At 37.0% G+C, this 20,466-nt stretch overlaps 2 protein-coding genes across 9 annotated transcripts in view; one reads left to right on the top strand and one right to left on the bottom strand.

The window, feature by feature from the left end:
* LOC107712501 (very long-chain acyl-CoA synthetase-like) overlaps positions 1–8,784 on the top strand; it is an 11,344-nt gene extending 2,560 nt beyond the window's left edge. Inside the window, exons 2-8 of the mRNA XM_016517771.1 lie at positions 1,974–2,183; positions 2,367–2,525; positions 2,645–2,833; positions 4,333–4,483; positions 4,554–4,651; positions 5,995–6,125; positions 6,222–8,784. Coding sequence (XP_016373257.1) covers positions 1,974–2,183; positions 2,367–2,525; positions 2,645–2,833; positions 4,333–4,483; positions 4,554–4,651; positions 5,995–6,125; positions 6,222–6,398 — 1,115 coding nt within the window. The 3' untranslated portion in view covers positions 6,399–8,784. The remainder of the gene's footprint in view (positions 1–1,973; positions 2,184–2,366; positions 2,526–2,644; positions 2,834–4,332; positions 4,484–4,553; positions 4,652–5,994; positions 6,126–6,221) is intronic.
* Positions 7,776–20,466, bottom strand: part of LOC107712515 (tight junction protein ZO-1-like) — a 36,011-nt gene continuing 23,320 nt past the window's right edge. For 5 of the 8 annotated variants that reach the window (XM_016517790.1, XM_016517796.1, XM_016517792.1 and 2 more), the window contains 8 exons: positions 18,296–19,213; positions 17,072–17,163; positions 15,683–15,904; positions 15,457–15,596; positions 13,551–13,974; positions 12,446–12,663; positions 10,531–10,674; positions 7,776–9,102 (listed from right to left, as the gene is read on the bottom strand). In XM_016517790.1, coding sequence (XP_016373276.1) covers positions 9,008–9,102; positions 10,531–10,674; positions 12,446–12,663; positions 13,551–13,974; positions 15,457–15,596; positions 15,683–15,904; positions 17,072–17,163; positions 18,296–19,213 — 2,253 coding nt within the window. In that variant the 3' untranslated portion in view covers positions 7,776–9,007. The remainder of the gene's footprint in view (positions 9,103–10,530; positions 10,675–12,445; positions 12,664–13,550; positions 13,975–15,456; positions 15,597–15,682; positions 15,905–17,071; positions 17,164–18,295; positions 19,214–20,466) is intronic. The other 3 variants (XM_016517795.1, XM_016517798.1, XM_016517793.1) reach the window with 2 other exon arrangements.

Raw genomic sequence — 20,466 nt, 5'->3', positions numbered from 1 at the left:
TAATTAGTGCTGTCAAATGATTAATCGTGATTAATTGCATCCAAAATAAGTTTTTGTTCACATACTGTATGTGTGTACTGTTTATTTATTATGTATATATAAATACACACACATACAGCATATATTTTGAAAATATTTACATGTATTTATATTCATATCATTTATATCATATATAAATATATTTAATATATTAAACGTAACATATTTTTCTTAAATATATACATGCATGTGTGTGTATTTATATATACATAATAAATATACAAAGTACACACACATATATTATGTAAACAAAAACTTTTATTTTGGATGCGTTTAATCGCGGTTAATCGTTTGACAGCACTAATGAAGTCCACGGTACTATATTTAAAGCTGCAGTCCGTAACTTTTGGCGCTCTAGCGGTTAATAAACAGAACTGCGTGAGTCTTGCGGAAGAACACTGTAGCTGGAGCTACTTCTCTCTGTTTATGTCTATGGTGAATCACGCAGGTACTGGGCTACTCCGCAGCGGTACCTACCCGAACCAGCCTAAAATAGTCCGAATATAAACACTTATTATAGGTGTACCGTAGTGATTGAGGACAAGCCAAAAACACGGTTTGGAAAATGGATTCATGGTGTTCTCGTTTATTGTATAAATTTTGAACACAAAAAAGTTATGGACTGCAGCTTTAAAAAAAGACAGATTAAAACTTGGAAAAAATGAAAGTTCTAAAGTTAAATTATTCTATCTAATGCACTTTGAGAGTTCAAAATTAAGAGCTTCAACCCATGTTCCTAAGAAAACTTAAGCCAGAAAAAAGACAGTGAATTGACTTCTACCTGAACTTTAAAAGGGACTCAACCCTCTTACTGTCTCAGTTTAAATTACATTCACACTGGTGTTTTAGGAAGCCAAACAAATTATAATATTATAATAATAACGACAACAATTTTATATTATTATTATTCCTATGCAGCAATAGCCATATATTGTAAAACAATTGCTCTGTAAAATAAATGAAAATGAATATTTCATAGGTATATTATTTTTGCTTTACACTACAGTAGGGAAATTACAATTCAGCTTCAATGAAAACAGGCTTACAAAAACGCATCTCTACAAATCTAGTGAAATGCTGTAATCATCTAACTGGTGGCCGTTGCGTTCCCAAACGCGCGCTAAACTCACAGCACATGCAGTAAACGAGTTGACTGCATTCATTCAGTGTGAACGGAGCCGTTCTGCGGCGCGGAAAACAGCGGATCACGAGCTGATCGCCTGAACGAAATGCGCGCTTCGCTTTGAAACACGCAGCAAAAACAGACTTGAAGGAATTAAGCCATATTGTGCTTTCGGTTTTAGTTCGTTTGACAGATACTCTGCCAAAGCATAATGGCCCAAAACTCAACTTTAAAGACCTTTTATGTTAGAATAAGAAGTTTAAATTTTGAAAACTACACTTTTTGCCCGGAAGACCAATTGTTTCATATCGTCATGTGACCACGATAATATTGAGGCAGTTATCACTATATTGATAATACCTTTACATCCCTACAACAAGAGGCTTGCAGCCCAAATTGTTTACCATTTACTGCACTTTGTTATTCTTCTATTTATTTACCTATAAATCTAGCATGTTCTCAGGAAATAGCTTACTTTCGAGTTGAAAATATTATCGGGTGGATAATATGAAAAAAGAGCACATTAACGAAGCTGTGCTTGAGCCCCACTTATGGGTTTAAGTGGAACACAAGACAAAAGTTTGAGAAGCACTGGCCTAGAGAACTCAAGCACATGCTGTGCATGTAAAAACCAGCCTGTTTCTTTGGGAACCGATATCTGGAAGACTTTTGCACGATATCAGAAACTGCTTTGTTAATGTTTAATAAGATGTTTTAAAATCATTGAAAATCAACAATTTCTCTCTGAATTATTGTAATCATACAGGTGTGTCAGTAACTAGAGTTTTGCAGTGAAGTGTTTCTCTTGCAGAGCTTCGTGATGCTGTTGAGGAGATATTGCCGACACTGAAAGAAAAGGGGATAACTGTATACCTCCTGTCGGATGAGCGCACTACAGACGGCATTCAGTGTATCGGTCAAGCCATCGCCAAAGCTTCAGATACGCCTCTGTCCCCGTCTCTCAGGTCCAACATCCATATCAGGACTACAGCACTGTATATCTACACTTCCGGCACTACAGGTATCTGACAAGGCCACATGTAGTGGTTTATGTAATATTTATTGTTATATTCCATGCAATAGCATATCAAAGCAGGCTGATACTGCTGATTTAAAAAAAAAAGCTAAATATATAGTCACTGATATATGACTGTGTATATATAATAAGGATCCCTAAATAACATTGGTATTTCGGTCCATGGAGGTCTTCCTAAAGCAGCATATGTGACCCATGAGAGGGTCTGGGCTTCATCGTTCATCCAGGGTGTTTGTGGAGTGACGTCTGAAGACATATTCTACATCAATCTGCCTCTGTATCACAGCGCTGGATTCCTCATCGGACTTGTCGGATCCATTGAAAGAGGTTTGATGATTATATTATACGCTGATTTTATATCTAGAAGATTTAGATTAGTCTTGTGGTTATATATATATATATATATATATATATAGTGCTGCTTACATCGTACATGTTTTCTCCAGGTAACACTGTGGTTCTGCGGAGGAAGTTTTCCGCCTCTCAGTTCTGGGACGACTGCAGAAAGTACAACATAACTGTGATGCAGTACATTGGTGAAACACTGCGCTACCTCTGCAATATGCCAAAGGTAAAAGCACATATGGTTTATAAGTATGGAGATATTTGTCTTTATAATTTATTTTTAAGGGCTTAAACTGTCATTAGCTCTGTTAAAACCTAGTGAGCTGCCTAGACTTGTGAAGACTTGTCCAAAGGGTATAGACAGCAAAATTATTATTATTATTTTAAAGTTGCAGCCATATTACCAAAATTTCAGCTGTATTTTGTCCATTGTCAATAGTGTAGTGATGTGTGAAGCACAGCTCACACAGAAGTCACTTTCAACCCAAGCAGAATCCGTGTGACCAACTGTAACCCATTGCGAAATCTGCGTGAAGAAATATTTCGCCCTGGCGTGACATTTTAGATCACATGGATTCCTATTAAAATGACTGGATTTCAGTTACGAAAATTTGCCCAATAATGGTAAATGTGAATGCACGTTAAGACTTGCTGAGAAGGTAATCCCAGAATGCATTGCAACCAAAAATCCTCCCAGATGGTGGTTAGAGAAAACATAAACATAAGTTGACTGTTTCATTCAGAATTTGTGTAAACCCTGTTTTTAGGCTTGTTAGAATATCAAGTTGTTAGCTTAGCAACATGCTAACAATTGTCAATTTCCAGTCATTCAAGATGGCGGACAGAAAAATCATGGAAAATTATGACTATAAATATGTTTCATTCAATACTGAAAAATATCGATTAAAAACTGTGAAATTTACTAAACTGCAGCTAATGCGAATTCCTATGAAAATGACTGGATTTCGCCAGCTAAATTTTGCAGAACAATGGTGAATATGACTGCACCTGTTAGCTTAGCAACATGCTAACATGAAACCAAAGACTTTAGATATACAAAGATGGTTCACTCCTATTACTTATGAATGGGAGAAACTGCAAAGCACAATATGGTGGAATATGCCCCGCCTTTTAAATGAAAGAGCCAATTGCTGATTGTTACTGCAACGGCCGTTAGAAGCTCCGGTTCCCATTGTAACCTGAGACTTGCGCTTAGGACTGCACATTGGCTGGTCTAGCCTGAAAAAGAAGCTTTTTTTATGCTATTTGAGCATAAAGAACAACATTCATGGGGCAGTACATTTCAGATTTTGTTGCTGATTTGAAAAATGTACTTTAATTGTTTTATATAGAAACATATTTATATAGAAAAATAGTTTTCGAGATTTCAGGATTCCCCCATTCATTTAGATAGGACTTGGATGGCAAAAATAGCTGCCTGGAGGCGTCGCAAATATGGCCGCAGAGTGAACAGACTTTCCTTGAAAGGGACTTTGACGAAACTCACTTTGACGAATCAAGTGTAGATGGAGTTTCCTACATTTACACATTTAGCAGGCACTTTTTGCATTCAAGTGACTTGCTTTGCATTTAAAGTTTATAGTGCATTTGATCAGTTCACGCATTCCCTGGGAATCGAACCCATAACCTTGGTGTTGGTAGCACCATGTTCTACTATTTGAGAACTTCCAGTGTGGAGAACCACTATTTGTGTGAGGTTTTATGACCCTTAGCATGTTCTCTTATGAGGAAGCTCACTAGGTTACTGTGTCTCAAATTTGTCTGGAAGCTCTTTGGGACAGTGCAACGACAAAAACACAAACTAGGAGACTCAGCGATGTGTTTGTGAAAGGAGACCTGTATTTCAACAGTGGAGATCTGCTGAGGATCGACAAAGACAAATTTGTCTACTTTCATGATCGAGTTGGAGACACGTTCAGGTGGCGGAGCCGAAGCATTACTTGCACATTTAGAGTTTCAAGCATCGAATTAACATTTGTTTTTTTGCAGGTGGAAAGGAGAGAATGTGGCTACAACTGAGGTAGCAGATATTCTCACGATGGTGGACTGCATCGAGGAGGCCAATGTGTATGGAGTCAAAGTTGAAGGTAGATATTTGAAATTTGAAGGGTTGGGAATTGAATGGATTTAATGATACTTCATTCATTCCATTGATGGTTCTTGAAGGTCTACAGTGCTCAACGTAGTTTTATTCATGGATCATTCATTTCATGGGCCTTTTTTTTTCTTCAGCAAGGTGTCATTACATTTATGCATTTGGCAGATGCTTATCCAAAGCAACTTAAATTGCATGCATGTTCTTGATTTCCTTGGGAATTGAACTCATGACCTTGGTGTTGCTACAGTATTGCCATGATCTACGGGTTGAGCTACGGGAAGGCTGTATAATTGTAGTGTTTCAAAATAGTACATTTTAAAAATGTGACAATACCAGCATTTTGAGCACTGTTGAGCAGATTGTTAAACACCTCTGATTGGCCATTGCGTGCACGCACTCAACAGATATGTCTGTGATTGGCTACAATGATCATCGCTTCACGCTCTTCACCGAACGCTCACACAGATACACACGGGAGCGTTTAAAAGCCACATCTGTCAGCCTGATCATTGTAGCCAATCACAGACATATCTGTTGAGCGTGTAAAAACAATGGCCAATCAGAGGTGTCTAAGAATCCGGTCAAAATGCTAGCGGGAAATGCTGGTATCGTCACATTTTTGAAATTTCAGTACCAACGTTGGTACTTTTGGCAACACTAATTCGACTCTTTTTAGCAATTGGAATATGACTCACTGATTCAAAACTGTTCTTGACAAGTGAGCCACATACCATTACTTACAAAATTATTTTTAAAAATTAACCAAAAATCATGCAGTGTGTAGGGCTTGTGAGATTAAAATCAGGTCAATTACTTGTAAATATGGAGATTTTAAAAATAAAATAAAGCAAAGTTTTTTTTTTAAATAAATGGTACTTTAATAAATTAGAAAGAAAAAAGTTGCATTAAAATAAAAATAATTTGGCTGTTGTGTTTTTTAGTTAATGGAATCATTAAAAAGATTGTTCACCCAAAAATTCTGTCATTGTTTACTCAGCCTCAGGTTGTTGAGAACAAAAGATATTTTGAAGAATGTTGGTAGCCAAAATGCGTTTGGTTCCTATTGACTTCCATTGTAAAAAAAAAAATACTATGAAGGTCAATAGAGATCAACAACTGTTTGGTTACCAACATTCTTCAAGATATCATCTTTTGTGTTTAACAAAGAAATTCATACAGGTTTGGAACAATTTGAGGGTGAGTAAACAAAGACAGAATTGTAATTTTTGGGAGATCTGTCCCTTTAAGGAAGCAGAAAAATCCACTGAAATACTATGTATATTCAAAGCATACTTTTAATAGGATATTCATGCTAAAATCTTTTATCTTCAGGTCATGAAGGAAGGATTGGAATGGCAGCCGTAAAGCTGAAAGAGGGCAGAGGGTTTGACTGCATCAACACTTGCAGTGTTTTGGCGAACTATCTTCCAGTGTACGCCAGACCTCGATTCATCCGAATTCAGGTTTGATGAAACCTTACCATATATATATTCCCATGAATCCTGCTTGTCCTCTTCAGTCTCTCTCTGACACTCGCCAACAACAAATTTGTTTTTCAGAATTCCTTGGAAGTCACAGGAACTTTCAAGATGAAGAAAGTGAAGCTGGTGGAGGAGGGCTTTGACCCGACCTTAATACGAGATCCTCTCTACTTCCTGGACCTGACGCAAAAGAAATACATTCCACTCTCTCAGGAAATTCACAAGTCGATCCTGTCGCAGGAAATTAAACTGTAAAAATCCATAGAATAAGCTAACGGTACAACTTTGAAATCTACTAACCAGTAGTTACCCACTAATCTCAGGGAAAACAAGTGATTACGGTGAATGATTTGAACCTTTTGAGCAGTACAATCAACTGTTTTACATTAGTACTTTATGACTTAACCTTTTAATAATGTTCATTTATAATCATCTCAACCTGCAGTTAAATAGACTCTAATAGGATTGTGGTACACTAAATTTACTTTATATAATAGTATATACTACAACTTTAACTCTCAAAGCAGCGATTCTCAACTGGCTCATGGTTAGTAGAGATAAATGGGAAATACAAATAATTAACTGTTTGTAGCAAACTAGGCACAAAAGGCTTCCCATACAGCGTATTTTGCTAAATTCAAAGGCCGTGTCCAATCAAACGCTATGGTATTTTGCCGCAAATTTGTCGCTCAAATTTAATTTAAAATGTACATTTATTTGAATGACATTTTTTTCTTTAGTACAATAATTGTGGTTCTGATTCACCACTTGCCACAAACCAGTTGAGAGTCACTGCTTTATGATTCATCTTGCTGACACAATGGCTTTTAAGAAATCCGGTCGCTGGTTTTCTCAATGCTCTTGTGTCCGCTGGTCAAGAGACTCTAATCAGCGGCAGTATGTTTTAAGTAGGTGAAAGGGCAAAATCCATGACCCTCCCATCCCATCAACCTCTGAGCTCAAAAAATAAACATTTCTACAAAGCACAAACCCAACTGAACCGGTTTCATTCTGTACCCAATACCGGGGTCATTGACATCGTTTCCATTTCACAATCGTCAAGATTATCCAACACCGTATCAGTGAAGCACTAAAAACGATTGTTTTGTTTTTACTTTAAAAATTAATTTATTAATACAGTTGTATACTTAGAAATGTGCTGCAAAGGAAAAAAAGAGAACATAAAAAGAATGTCGCCACACAAAGTAAAGAAACTAAACCCGGGATGAAGCTGCGTCGTCATATCAAAAAAAAGTCGTACTGATGTGCCTTAATAAACTGTCTATTAGTACAAAAATACATTTCAGGGCACACAATACAGCATCCAGTATCACAAATAAAGTTGGGGTCCGACCACCAACGCGGACCCTTCTGAAGTACAGAGTCCTTAAATTATTCAAACGGAGCACTTTTCTAGTTTGTAAATAATAAAAATGTTTCTGTAACTGTTAAAAATGCCATTACGTAGTGTTTTGTATATATGCTGTTGGTATAAAAGATAACGTCCTTTTCCGTTGCATTTATTATGCTATTTTTCAAATTCGCTTCAGTTTTTTCTCCGTACTGCTAAGGTAAATTCCAAAGCTCAGAAGTATAACCGGAATACAAATATAACCAATGTTATAGTTTTCCTTTGTTAAGAAATTTTTTCCATGTTACGTTTTTATACAAAATAACAAAGATGTACAAAAGGTCATTTACAGCGAACCAAGGCCATATGCTAGCACAATATATACAGCTGTAATTGAAACACATCCTAGTGTTCTTGTATATTCTTTGACTTCATATGCATAGCAGTGAGAAAGCAGACCTGTTGATCAGACTTCATTGTTTGTGTGCTAAATATCCCGCTTCATTACGGTGGGAGAGTTTCGTGTCCTTCCCTCTGTAACAGAAATTCGACGTCTTTCGGGTCAAAGTAACAAAAACAAAACAAAAATGCAGATAAGGCATCACTGCTTGCAGTGTATGATGGGTAGGTTTGTGTACTCAACTTAGTAGCAGGCGTTTGGACCTGAGTCATAGCACATGCATAGATCTCTAGACAGCAGGAGTTTCGGAAAACCACAGTCAGTGTTTATCGACAATAAAACATCGCTAGAAAAGATCGCTACAAAATGAGAGAGAGAGAGGAAAAAGAGCCCATTTTTTAGTTTTTTCGTTTTTAGCCAGAGAGAGAAGTCCATGAGCAGATGAGTGCAAGAGTCACATTCCTTCAATAATCAGTTCTTCACTTCAGAAAGTCTCAATTGTTCTTCATTCTTTACAAACCGACATGCTTTCCAGATCCGCGAAAATCCGTTACAGCGTTCCACGAAAAACACACACGACCTCGCAAACAAAAAAGCTCTGCATACATGGACTTTTCTGTTTGGGAGCACATTGGTAGGATTCACTTGTTTTACGTAAAATGACTTCATTTTTTCATCTATTGTTTTTCCGGTTCCGTTCAAGACTTCTAATTATTTGGAGAAAAAGACGCTACAAATGTCAAAAATGGGATAACTTTTTCCGACTGTCTTGTGGCACAGGTCATGCATTCCATTAGCAGTTCGATTTCAGTAATTTATTTATTCAGTAATTTTTTGCAAGTCTTCAAGCACCAAAAGGTAAAGAAAAAGGCAAAACCAAACTCGGGGGGGGAAAAAAAAAAAAGTGGAAACCAAAGGGAATAGGAAAAGGAGCGCTCTGTGCCATCAGTGCTGTTCTCGAAGAGATTTTTTTGGGCACGACGCTTCAGCCCATCAGAGAAAAGATGGAAGAATTAATACTTCATAAAGTGGTGCAAATCCCTCCTCCTGAGTAGAAGAGCTGGAGAAGGGTCCATGCGCTGACGTTCAGTAACAGACCAGCTGTTGCTCTCTTCAGAAGTGGTCGATCAGCACGGACACACAGTTGGCGCCCACCAGGTAATTGGGGTCTCCTGGTAGACACTTGTTTTGCCAGCATTTGGGGTCACCTGTGGACAGATCAACAGGAGGAACATCATGAGGAATATGCTATAAGACAACATCATAATCTAAACATTTTTCTATTCACACTAGGGCTGCACGATTTGTGAAAAAAATTCTGATAAATTATGGATTAAAAAGAAAAAGGCATTAGGTTTGCTGTGGCCGTTTGTAGGGCTGCACAATTTAGCCCAAAATTGTATTATATAAAATATATAATAATATAGGTTCCATTCACTGAATTAGTTAACATGAGCTAATAATAAAAAATACTTCTAAAATAAAATTAGGGTAGTGACAAATGAATTTGCTCCGGGAAAGACTTATCAAAAATAGCAATCAGGTTAATTTATTATTTACAACCACATGTCATTTACATGTCATTTAGAACCACAAGATGCCACATTATCACCATGTCAACCATCATGAGATCAGGAGTGACTCCTAATTTAAGGGATTCAGTTTTGCAAATAAACTAAATATGGTTTTGATTCCCTGAACCAAATGACTCTGTTTGGACAGGCCCTATTCACACTGCAGCTAAATTCTGTCACTCCCCTTTGGAGCACTTAATCCAGTTCTGTTCACACACAGAATTTGGTTATGGGTGTGAAAACCAAATTCATTTTTGAAAAACAAGGTCACAAACGTAAAACCAAGATTTGCTGGCATCCACCTTTCTTGTTTACAGCCACAAGACACCACATTACCACCATGCCGAAATTAGGAGTGACTCCTGTATTCGTACACAATTATTTAGCATATTCAGTCCTGGAAATGAAATTAAATGTGGTTTTAAATCCAAAATTTTCCCAGAGTAACCCAATTACTCCATTTAGACATGCCATTTTCACACTGCAGCTAAATTTAACAGTCACTCCTCTTTTGAACACTTAATCCAGTTCTGTTCACACAGAGTTTGGTTATAAATGGGTGTCACAACCAAATGCAGAAAAAACTGCCAATGCCAAACGGGTTCATTTGTTGGCATCCACATTTCTTATCTACAGCCATATTACCACCGTGATAACCATCACAAGATCAGGAGTGACTCCTGTATTTATACACAAAGCGAATGCTAATTTAGATGGACTCGCTCCTGGTTGTCTTCCTCAAACGTGGCCATACTGAGCCCAATGATGTGTGTCAGTTCCAGTCACATTTTACAAAATGACATGGGTTAATTGTGAATGAATAAGAGCTAAAGAGACATTAAGTGCATCTGCGATTCAGACTGGTGATAAATCGATGAAGCAAAGCAAGCGCACAGATCACACAGTGAAAGTGTCATGTGATCAGGATAACTCTGAGCGTGAAATGTTAATTCAGGGAACCCAGAAAATGAAAGGAAATCACAAGGTGGATAGCGGTTTCCAAACAGCTTCAATCCCGATCCCAAAAGACCCATCATAGGACAGAGAGAAAGGACAGCGTACCCGACGAGGAGTCAGAGGATTTAAGAGCAAAAGACCAACCATCAGGGGTCATAGACGCACAGTGTGGTAGACGCAGTTCCACGGGCTTCAGGAACTTCAGACCGTGAGGGCCGCACATCACCAGAGGACTGAGCAGAGTTTCACCTGGAAGAGCAGACAGGCTACAATAAGCTTCAGGAGCAACAGTGTGTCATTAATTCAACAACTATACCACCATTCAAAAGTTTGGGGTCAAAAAATACTATAAAGAAGAACATTTATTATTATTACAATCAATATTTTTGTGGAAACTGATACATATATTTTCAGAATTCTTTCATAAATAGAAAGCTTAGCATAAATCATAAAAGTCATAAATAGAACAACATTTATTTAAAATCTAATATACATATATAAATCATCTAATATATATATATATATATTAGGGCTGTCAATCGATTAAAATTTTTAATCTAATTAATCACATCCTTTTTCTGTGATTAATCGCGATTAATCGCACACTTCATGAAATTAAGCATAGACCATTTATCTTATTTCAAATGTTTATTTTGTCATCATTTGCTATATCCAGCCAAGTAAACCAAAAGATTGAAGGGTGATTCTCAAAAATCTATATTTTCTGCAAGCTTTTTTCAAGATAAATTTAGATGACTTTCCAAAAAAGGACACTTAGAAACTCCAAAAGGACATCAAAGAACCAAATGATATAAGGAGCCCATATAAGCACATATGAAAGAAAAAAAAAATCTGCATTTTATAGTACGTGTACAGTACAACACCAAAGAGCTTTTTTACATTTTAGAGAAGCCAAGTCGCGATACCGAACAGGACCACATGGAGATGCCAAAAAAACTTAAACCAATCGCCTGCTGACTGCATATATCTACTACAGTACACGGATCCATTCAGAATAACTAAACACAGCAACATAAACATGACAAATCAAAACATTATCGTGAATGTACGGAAATGTCTGTGCCTGCGCATAAATACAATGTGCGATCAGTGTGTCGCGCTCTTCAGAGACAATCACAGAATATGACAGAGCTCGTGTTTAAAAGCGAAACACACTGGAATGAATAATAAAACGCAACGCGAGTCTCTGTTCTCTCTGCAATCTCTGATGTAATCAGCCTGGTTTCCTTTATATTAGCGCTGACTGAAAACTTTCCCGGAGTTTAGCAGCTTAAAATGATCTAACTGCAAGCAGAGAAGCAAAATTGGGTTAAAGGGTTAGAATAGAAATTGTGCTTCAGTAATTTTGCATTAATTGCGTTAAATTATTTTAACGCGTTAAGGATTGTAAAATGAATCGCATGCGTTAACGCGTTAACGATGACAGCCCTAATATATATATATATTTTGGTAACATTATAAATTGCTTTACTGTCTCTTTTCATCAATTTAATGCTTCCTTGGTGAATAAAAGTACTAATTAAAAAAAAAACACTTACTTACCCCAAACATAAAAATTTTCATAAAACATAAAATTAAGAAATCAGGTTCAGTGTAGCAAAACATTTGTTTGCTAATATTTTATACTTTGTTTAGCGGCACTGGATTTTATGTAAACAGGTTTTTTTTTAATAGTTTTTATGCTGAACAAACTCGTTTTTTCCCACTAGAGCATGACAAAATTTCAGCTTTTGTGCATTTCTTTTCTGCAGTGCACTGAACTTGATGTGAACAGCCCTTAAACGAAACTTACTGTTACCAGACAATGTTTTTCTTCGTTTTTTGTTCAGTCTTGCAACTTTTAACTAAGGTAGTTTTGTTCAAACAAGTTCTGCATAAATATGTGAAGTGTAAATTAACTTCAAAGCTAACAAAAGTCTAAAAAGGAAAAACAAACAAACAAAAAATATACTGAAACAAAAATGAAAATAAAACAAACAAAAGTAGACGAGATTCAGACCTTTCTCTTTGTCCAGAGGGGGCAGAATGCTGTTGTCCCGGCACACTTTGAAGTAGATCTCCTGCTCCACGCTATCTGGAATCGCTCCTTGCGGGATGATAATACTGACTCCTGTCTCTATGGAGCTCAACACCCCACCGTTACAATTAAAGATGCCCCGCGCCGTGGCGACCACAGTGTGACCTTCGTCTTCCACATCGTCATCCAGTGCATTAGGGCTAGAAAACAGACACATGGACATCAGTAATCTAATTATTTACCTTATTCTAAATAAGACAATATTATGATTAAGGTGTTTACATGAGTTGCTTTTAGAATATTCCTTTCATGTTCCTGTTTTACATGTTATAGTACATAAATCGATTAATGGCACACGTCATTACGTCCCAACATAACGCCATCCGACGTCCCCTCCAGAATTTCACGTATAAACATAGTTCGTCTTCGTTATGATGTTATGATTATTTGTCATGCTAACCGTGCAAACAGATGACAGCGTTGTTGAAGCGATGCTCTTTTATTTACCGTCAAACGGTTGACCGCAGCCGTCCTATCGCAAAATGCGGCGAAAAGTTCTACACGACGGTAATAGTGTGATTACGGTGTGTACATGTCTATACTGCACTTCGAAAATGCGACTAAAATAGGAATACTCCACATGTCTTAATTCGATTTCTGTTTACTTCGAGCATGACTTTAGCTGGATTTAAGGTCTTTGCACACTGAGTCCGAAATTTTCGTATGCGTTTTTTCATTTTTTTTCGTATTCGTCATCCTTTCCTATCAAAATGCTTGCTACGGATGCGAAAACGCAGAAAATCGAACCTGATTCAAATTTTTTTATGATGGACGAAAGTTTCGGAGGCAGTGTGTAAATGTGATTGACACAACGTGAGGTCGTATTTATTTTTTAATGTGCGAAAATTTCGGACTCAATGACTCCACGGTAATCAAAAATCTGTTTACATGGTAGATTCTTAATTAGAGTATTGTCTTAATCGTGTTAAAATCGGAATATTGTTGTCCATGTAAACATACTGAGTGAGTCGTTTCGTAAACAGAAGGAATAAATCCAGCTCTGGCTGATGTTCTTTCATCATCTTACCTGACAGGAATGGACTTGGGAAGGGCGTTGATGTTGTTGTGCTGATTCTTGGGCCTGTTGTCCATGGTGCGTGTGAAAGTGTCGACCCCGCTGTCGGTGTCCAGGGGCTGGGGCGAGATTTGAGGTTTCAGGTTGTTGTTCACACTGGGTTTGGACTGTGTGTCGTTGGGAAGCAGGTTGTGGTTGAATTTGGGGCTCTCGAACTTGCGCTCGAAGGGTCGGGCGGAGCTGGTGTAAGGCTTGGGGACGTAGCGGTTGTAGCTGGTAGGGACGCCTAGCGTTTTGGGAGGGGCGTCCGTGCCGTTGATAGAAGACTTGGGGGGCAGGTAGCTGGTCTGGATGGGGTCGTCCCGGGTGGGAGCTCTGAGAGTCGGCAGGTCCGGTTTGGCTTTGGGAGAGCTGTGAGGATCTGGCAACGAGTTCACTGGGAGATCAGAGAGAATGCATCCAGTTTTTGTTGTGGTGTAAAAAATTATGCAATCTCATTGGTATTAGCATTGATTTCTGAAATTTTGGCAATATAAGAACACTGACAATATGGCCATACACTATGCAAGGGCATGCTTCTTCAACTTAGGATATAAATATAAATATTATTATATTTATATTATATATTATATATAAATATTATATTATAAATATTTCTTATTATTTCTCAAAGAAAAAAAGTCACATTTAAACTTCAACACGTTTTCATTTGCTAGTTTTTAAACGTTTTCTTAGTATATATTTTATAATTTGATCTAGATTCAAAAACTCCAAACCCCATAGGAATAATTACTATTTAGGAACTGCATAGGAATGATTATTTTCATTGTTTACACTTTTTTTTTGTAATAAATTATTGAATTATTTATGGTGTGAAATTAATCTTACTTTTTTAAAGTAGCTTTTAATAATTAATAGATTAAAGTTTAAGTACTTGATTACCATACAGAAAAAAAGTACTTTATAGCGAATTATTTTCAGACATTCTGTAATTTTTTTTAAATGATGCAATAAGTGTGAAAATATTGATTGAGTGTATTCAGTTGGACATTTTATTCTAAAAATGTTTAAAATGTTTTGTTTCATTATTTAGGTTGTAAAATTAATCTATAATTTAAAAAAAGTTTTTCAGTAATTAACATATTTCCCAAACAGACTATAGCATTTTATAGTGCATTATTTTAAGTAATTCTGCACAATTATGTGTGAAAATGTTATTTGTGTGTATTTAGGATACATAAAATGATAGCTATAATTAACCTTAAATAGACAAAGGATTTTCATTTTATTCCAAAAAATACAAAATAAAAAAAATGCTATAATTATTAGTGCTTTTTAAATTTTGTAAAATTATCCAGCAAGTGTGGAAATATTATTTGTGTGTATTTAGGATACAAAGGTGGCAGGTATTTTATTCCAAAAATTAATATATTTTATTTACTGTGCAAAAAAATTATCTGTAATTTTTAAAAAACATTTTCCAGTAATTAATTGTCAATGCTTCTTAAGCTTGTGTACTGTTTTCGCAAACAGACAATAGTATTTTACAATGCAGAATTTTCAGTCATTCTGCAATTTTGCAAAATTATGCAATAAGTGAGAAAATATTATTTGTGTGTATTTAGGATAAATAAAATGCTAGCTATGAAATCAGGCATTGTATTCCAAAAATGTTGCAATTTCCAAAACAGAAAGCTATCAAACACAATCCATCATTTGAGATGTAATGAAAAAGACACTGGTGGAAATATTCATAACTGTAAGAAAAAAAGACGAGACGTCTCCTGTGATGTTTTTTTAAACACTGTTGGACATTATTAGCAGACAAATTAAACTAGTAAGAGTGTACAAAAATACACATTTTCTGAAAGTCCACAAAGCCAAAAGTACCACGAACACTCAAGAGACTCATTCTTACCCTCGATGTTGCTGAGTTTGGGCAGGGATGTGGGTGGAGCAGCAGGCGTGGGCTGGCTGTATGGAGCAGGTGACGGGTTGACGGGCGGCAGGGTCTCGTACCTCTTGTCCACAGGACTCACCTTCTCCACAGACTCCGTCCTGAAACAGAGAGTGTGTACGATATATACAAGAGCGCCATCAACATACAAGAGTTAACACTGTCTGTCTAGCGTGTTAGACGGTACCTGGCGAAAGGATATGCGACCTGGGGCTGAGGAGGTTTGGGCGGCTCATGGAAGCGATTGATTCCAGTGTTGGGCTGATTCATGGCCTTGTTGTCAAAGCTGCGGCGGTCAAAATACGACAACTGCTTCCTGTAATACTCTTCATCTTCATCTGGGTCATGGTGGTTGGAGCGGACCACGTCGTCCCCTACACACGGATGAGGTTTCTGGGGCTCTGGGGCTCTAGGAGCAGAAAAAAAATCATCAAAAGGAAAGATCTTAACTATTATGTAACATCCAACGGTATTTTCCAGAAAGGAAGATTAACCAGCAGAGGGCACTACAGGATTACATTAGCATTCTCCACTAACAACACATACTGTATGCTAACCACTACTACTTAAAAATTGTGTCAAACTAAATCATGTAAACAATAGAATAAAAGAATGTGGTAACTTAAGACAATCCATTCAAATAGTTGATATTATTTCACAGGCTCTCTGGCTAATGAATTCCCATGACTTCTCCAGTCAATTCAGATCCTTTTACTATAAATAAAGGCTCTGTTGACGTTTGTAGGTGAACATACATACTACTACTGCTCAAAGGTTTGGGGCTGGAAAGATTTTATTTAAAGAAATTAATTGTTTTATTCAGCAAGGTCACATATTAAATTATCAAAAGTGGCAAGACATTAATAATGACAAATAATGTTTTTAAACAGATGTTGTTCTTTTCAACCTTCCATCCATCAAAGAATTGTCAAAAAAGTTTACACAGCAGATCTGCTTTCAACAAAGTGCCGTTTTATTCTCATTGAGATACTATTATAATTTTCGTTAATATTTTGAATTAAGTATTTTAATTTGAAAGCTTTAGTCATTTAGTTTTTGTCATTTTTTGGCAGGTTTTGTTCTTAAATGTCTTGACGTGTTTATTGTTTTTAATGTTTTCATTCATTTTTAAGTTCTAGTTATTTTAGTACATCAAGTTAAACTAACTGAAAATGAGATTTTTAAAAGTTTTTATTTTTATTTTATTTCAGTTAACTTATTTTATTAGCAATGAAAATGTTTCATGGTTTAGTCTTAGTTAACTGTAATAACCCTGTTTCAACATTGATAATGATAAGAAATGTTTCTTAAGCAGCAAACCAGCATATTAGAATGATTTCTGAAGGATTGTGTGACGCTGAAGACTGGAGTAATGATGCTGAAAATTCAGCTTTGATCACAGGAATTAATTACATTTTAAAAAATATTAAATTGAAAACTGTTGTTTTAAATTGCAATAATATTTGACAATTTTACTATTTTTTTTAACAAATAAATGCAGCCTTGGTGAGCATAAGACACTTTCATATAAAACATTTTAAACAATCTCACAGACCCCAAAGGTATGTGGTTGTACCTGTAAGAGGGTTTCTCCTGCTCCAGGTTGCTGAGAGAGTTGGCTTTAAGCACAGGACCAGGTGTGCTCACAGGTTTTGGGAGATCTGTGGGCTGAAGAAGAAAGTGCATCCATTCTGTCAACACACATTTACATACCCTTCTTGTCCGTGCAAAAGTTGACACTGCAATATTAAGTGAAGTCATGTTTAAATTATTACCAACAAAGCCCTCAATGGAAAACTCTAGGTTAAATGTGACCCTGGACCACAAAACCAGTCATAAGTCGCACGGGTATACTTGTAGCATTAGCCAACAATACATTGTATTGGATGAAAATGATAAATTTTTCATTTATGCCAAAAATCATTAGGATATTAAGTAAAGATCATGTTCCATGAAGATATTTTGTAAATTTCCTACCGTAAATATATCAAAACTTAATTTTTGATTAGTAATATGCATTGCTAAGAACTTCATTTGAACAACTTCAAAGGCGATTTTCTCAATATTTAGATTTTTTTGCACCCTCAGATTCAGATTATATCTCGGCCAAATTATTGTCCTATCCTAACAAACATACATCAATGGAAAGCTTATTTATTCAGCTTTCGGATGAGGTATAAATCTCAATTTCAAAAAATTGACCCTTATGACTGGTTTTGTGGTCCAAGGTCACATACAGTGGTGTGAAAAAGTTTTTGCCTCCTTCCTGTTTTTTTTAATTGTTTGCATATTTGTCACACTTAAAAGATTCAGATCATCAAACAAATTTTAATATTACACAAAGATAACCTGAGTAAATACAAACTGCAGTTTTGAAATTATGATTTATCGCGGCATGATGTGTTGTTCTTTAAGCATGCTTCACTTTGTCAGACATGTTCTATTTAAGTGATTTCTTGATTCAACAGGTCTGGCAGTAATCAGGCCTGCGTGTGGCTAGTGAAATTTAACTCAGCTTTCTAAAATGATGTGGTTAATCACAGTTCTTTCATGATTTAAGAGGAGGGGCAAATAATTTTTCACGTAGGGCCAGGTAGGTTTGGACAGCTTTTTTCCCTTAATAAATGAAATTATCATTTAAAAACTGCATTTTGTATTTACTTGCATTATCTTTGCGTAATATTAAAATTGGTTTGATGATCTGAATCTTTTAAGTGTGACAAATATGCAAAAAATAAAAAAACAGGAAGGGGGCAAAAACCTTTTCATGGCACTGTACATCAAAGGGACAGAAACGTACCCTAATTCCCGCTACTTCTGGCATATCCTTGGCTCGGTCAACAGACACGGAGCGCTTGTTCTCGAACATTTTGACCCGGTTGAGCACAGACTGGGGCTTCATGGCAGGGTCTTCATCGTCGTCATCATCCCTGTGGGGAGGCGGCAATGGTTTGGGAGCTGCAGGGTGAGGCGGATCTCCTGAAGACAAGACGGCCTCGGGTTTGGGAGGCGGAGCGGGAGGTTCAGAGTTCATCACGGGCTCGTGCGGCGCTGCTTTATACGCTCGGTTCGGCGCTCCAGTGTTGTACGAGGGTCTCATTGCAGCGTCGCCGTAATACTGCTTGGGCGGATCAGGGGAGCGATGCGCATTGCCTGGGAATCCATGCGGATCGGACTCGAAGGGTGAGCGGGCGTCGTAGGAGACTGGAGGAGGCGGCTCTTCGTAGCGCGCAGGAGCGGGTTTAGCGTGCCGCGGCCGGTTATCGTAGCTCATTGGGGACACACCATCGTATTGGGACTGAGGGGGGCTGAAATCCCTGGTTGGGCCGTCCTCGTATGGAGAGCGGGGTTCGTACCCCAGTGGAGGAGGAGGAGGCTGGTGGGCCTGAGCGTAGCCGGACGTGGGCGGCGGTTGGGGTGAAGTCTGCTGCTGGTCGTAAGGGGGCCACTGCTCGTTGTAGTGAGGCACACGGCTGTCGTAGTGCAGGTGCGGGTCGTAATTGTGAGGCTTTGGTTGTGCGTAGCCGCCACCGTCGTAGCCATAAGGCGGGTGCTCGTACTGGCGGTATGGCTGTTGGTCCTGGTAGACAGGCTGGTGGCTGTAGGAGAGCAAGGTGGGGGGGCCTAAAGGCTGTTGATGCTGCTGGGGAGGAGGAGGCTTCACACCGTGGTTCACTCGCACTGCCTCATCCACGCTGTACAGATCCTTTTTATACATCTGTGAGGGACAAACGTCAGCTGTGAGAGCTGGTTTGACTGAAAAGGCTCAAACGGGATATGAACATTTTGCAAAACAACCCCAGTCGCTAGAGCTAATGAAACAGATCTGAGAACTTTTTAAAGGTAAAAAAAAACAGGCAAAATATTTCAAATTGGCTGTAATTAAATATTTAAGTACTAGATTAGCATTTCCTTCAGTGCTTGCAAGGCAGTAAAAAAAAAAAGAAAAAAAAAAAAGGTATGTATGATTTTAGGTAAGGTCAGGTTTTTGGCTTTGGTTGCTGTCCACAAGAAATCAACAGAATGTTCATCAATGTGAACCAATGAAAATAACATAAGCTGACAATACAGTAAATTTTTCTAACAGAAACAGTTATATAAAATATAATGCATATGGTTAGAACAAAAAAAAATATTTGAAGGACAGAAATATTAAAATAAGCTCAGTTTTTACGTTTTAAACTTAAATATATAATGAATAAATTCATAACCTATATAAAAAAAATAAAAATAAAATAGTTTTAAAATAATGTGGTTTTATTTCACAAGTCAATGGGACATTTTCTATATAATTCTCTCTCTCTCTCTCTCTCTCTCTCTATATATATATATACACACACCACACTACTAATAATTGTGATTTTTGTTTTATTTAATTTTGTTTAAAGAAGTCTCTTATGATAACCATGACTAGATTTATTTGAGCATAAATAAAGGAAAAATAGTGATATAAAAAAAAACTTTTCAATTTGAATAATTTCAAAATGTAATTAATTCCTGTGATGCAAAGCAAATTTTCAGCATTATTCCAGTCTACAGTGTCACATGATCCTTCAGAAATTATTCTAATATGCTGATTTGATGCTTAATTATGATAATTATTGGTGCTCAATTATTAATTATGGCATTATACGAATGTTTGATATATAAATATGGCGGTGCCTTGCAAGCACTGAAATTAAACTCAATCCTGAGCAGAAAAAAACCCATTAATAACTAATTCATTATGCAATAAAACAAGCATCTTACCAACTTGCTACTCAGCTCTACATTTCTACACTTTGATAAGAAGCCCTTCAACATGTACAGCACCTCCATTTGGTTACACTTCTTTGATTCCTCATCTTTAGTAAAATCTAATAAATGTATAATAGGTCCAAGTGGAGCTTTAAGGATGTCTTATTCATTGTTTGAAAGGCTCCTTCTCAAGCTTCAAAGTATAGCCTGAAGACAGTAGAGCTGTAAAAGGTC

Source organism: Sinocyclocheilus rhinocerous, unplaced genomic scaffold (assembly GCF_001515625.1).
Source record: "Sinocyclocheilus rhinocerous isolate Xijiao unplaced genomic scaffold, SAMN03320098_v1.1 scaffold1259, whole genome shotgun sequence".
Taxonomy (NCBI): domain Eukaryota; kingdom Metazoa; phylum Chordata; class Actinopteri; order Cypriniformes; family Cyprinidae; genus Sinocyclocheilus; species Sinocyclocheilus rhinocerous.
This window is presented reverse-complemented; position numbering and strand designations above follow the sequence as displayed.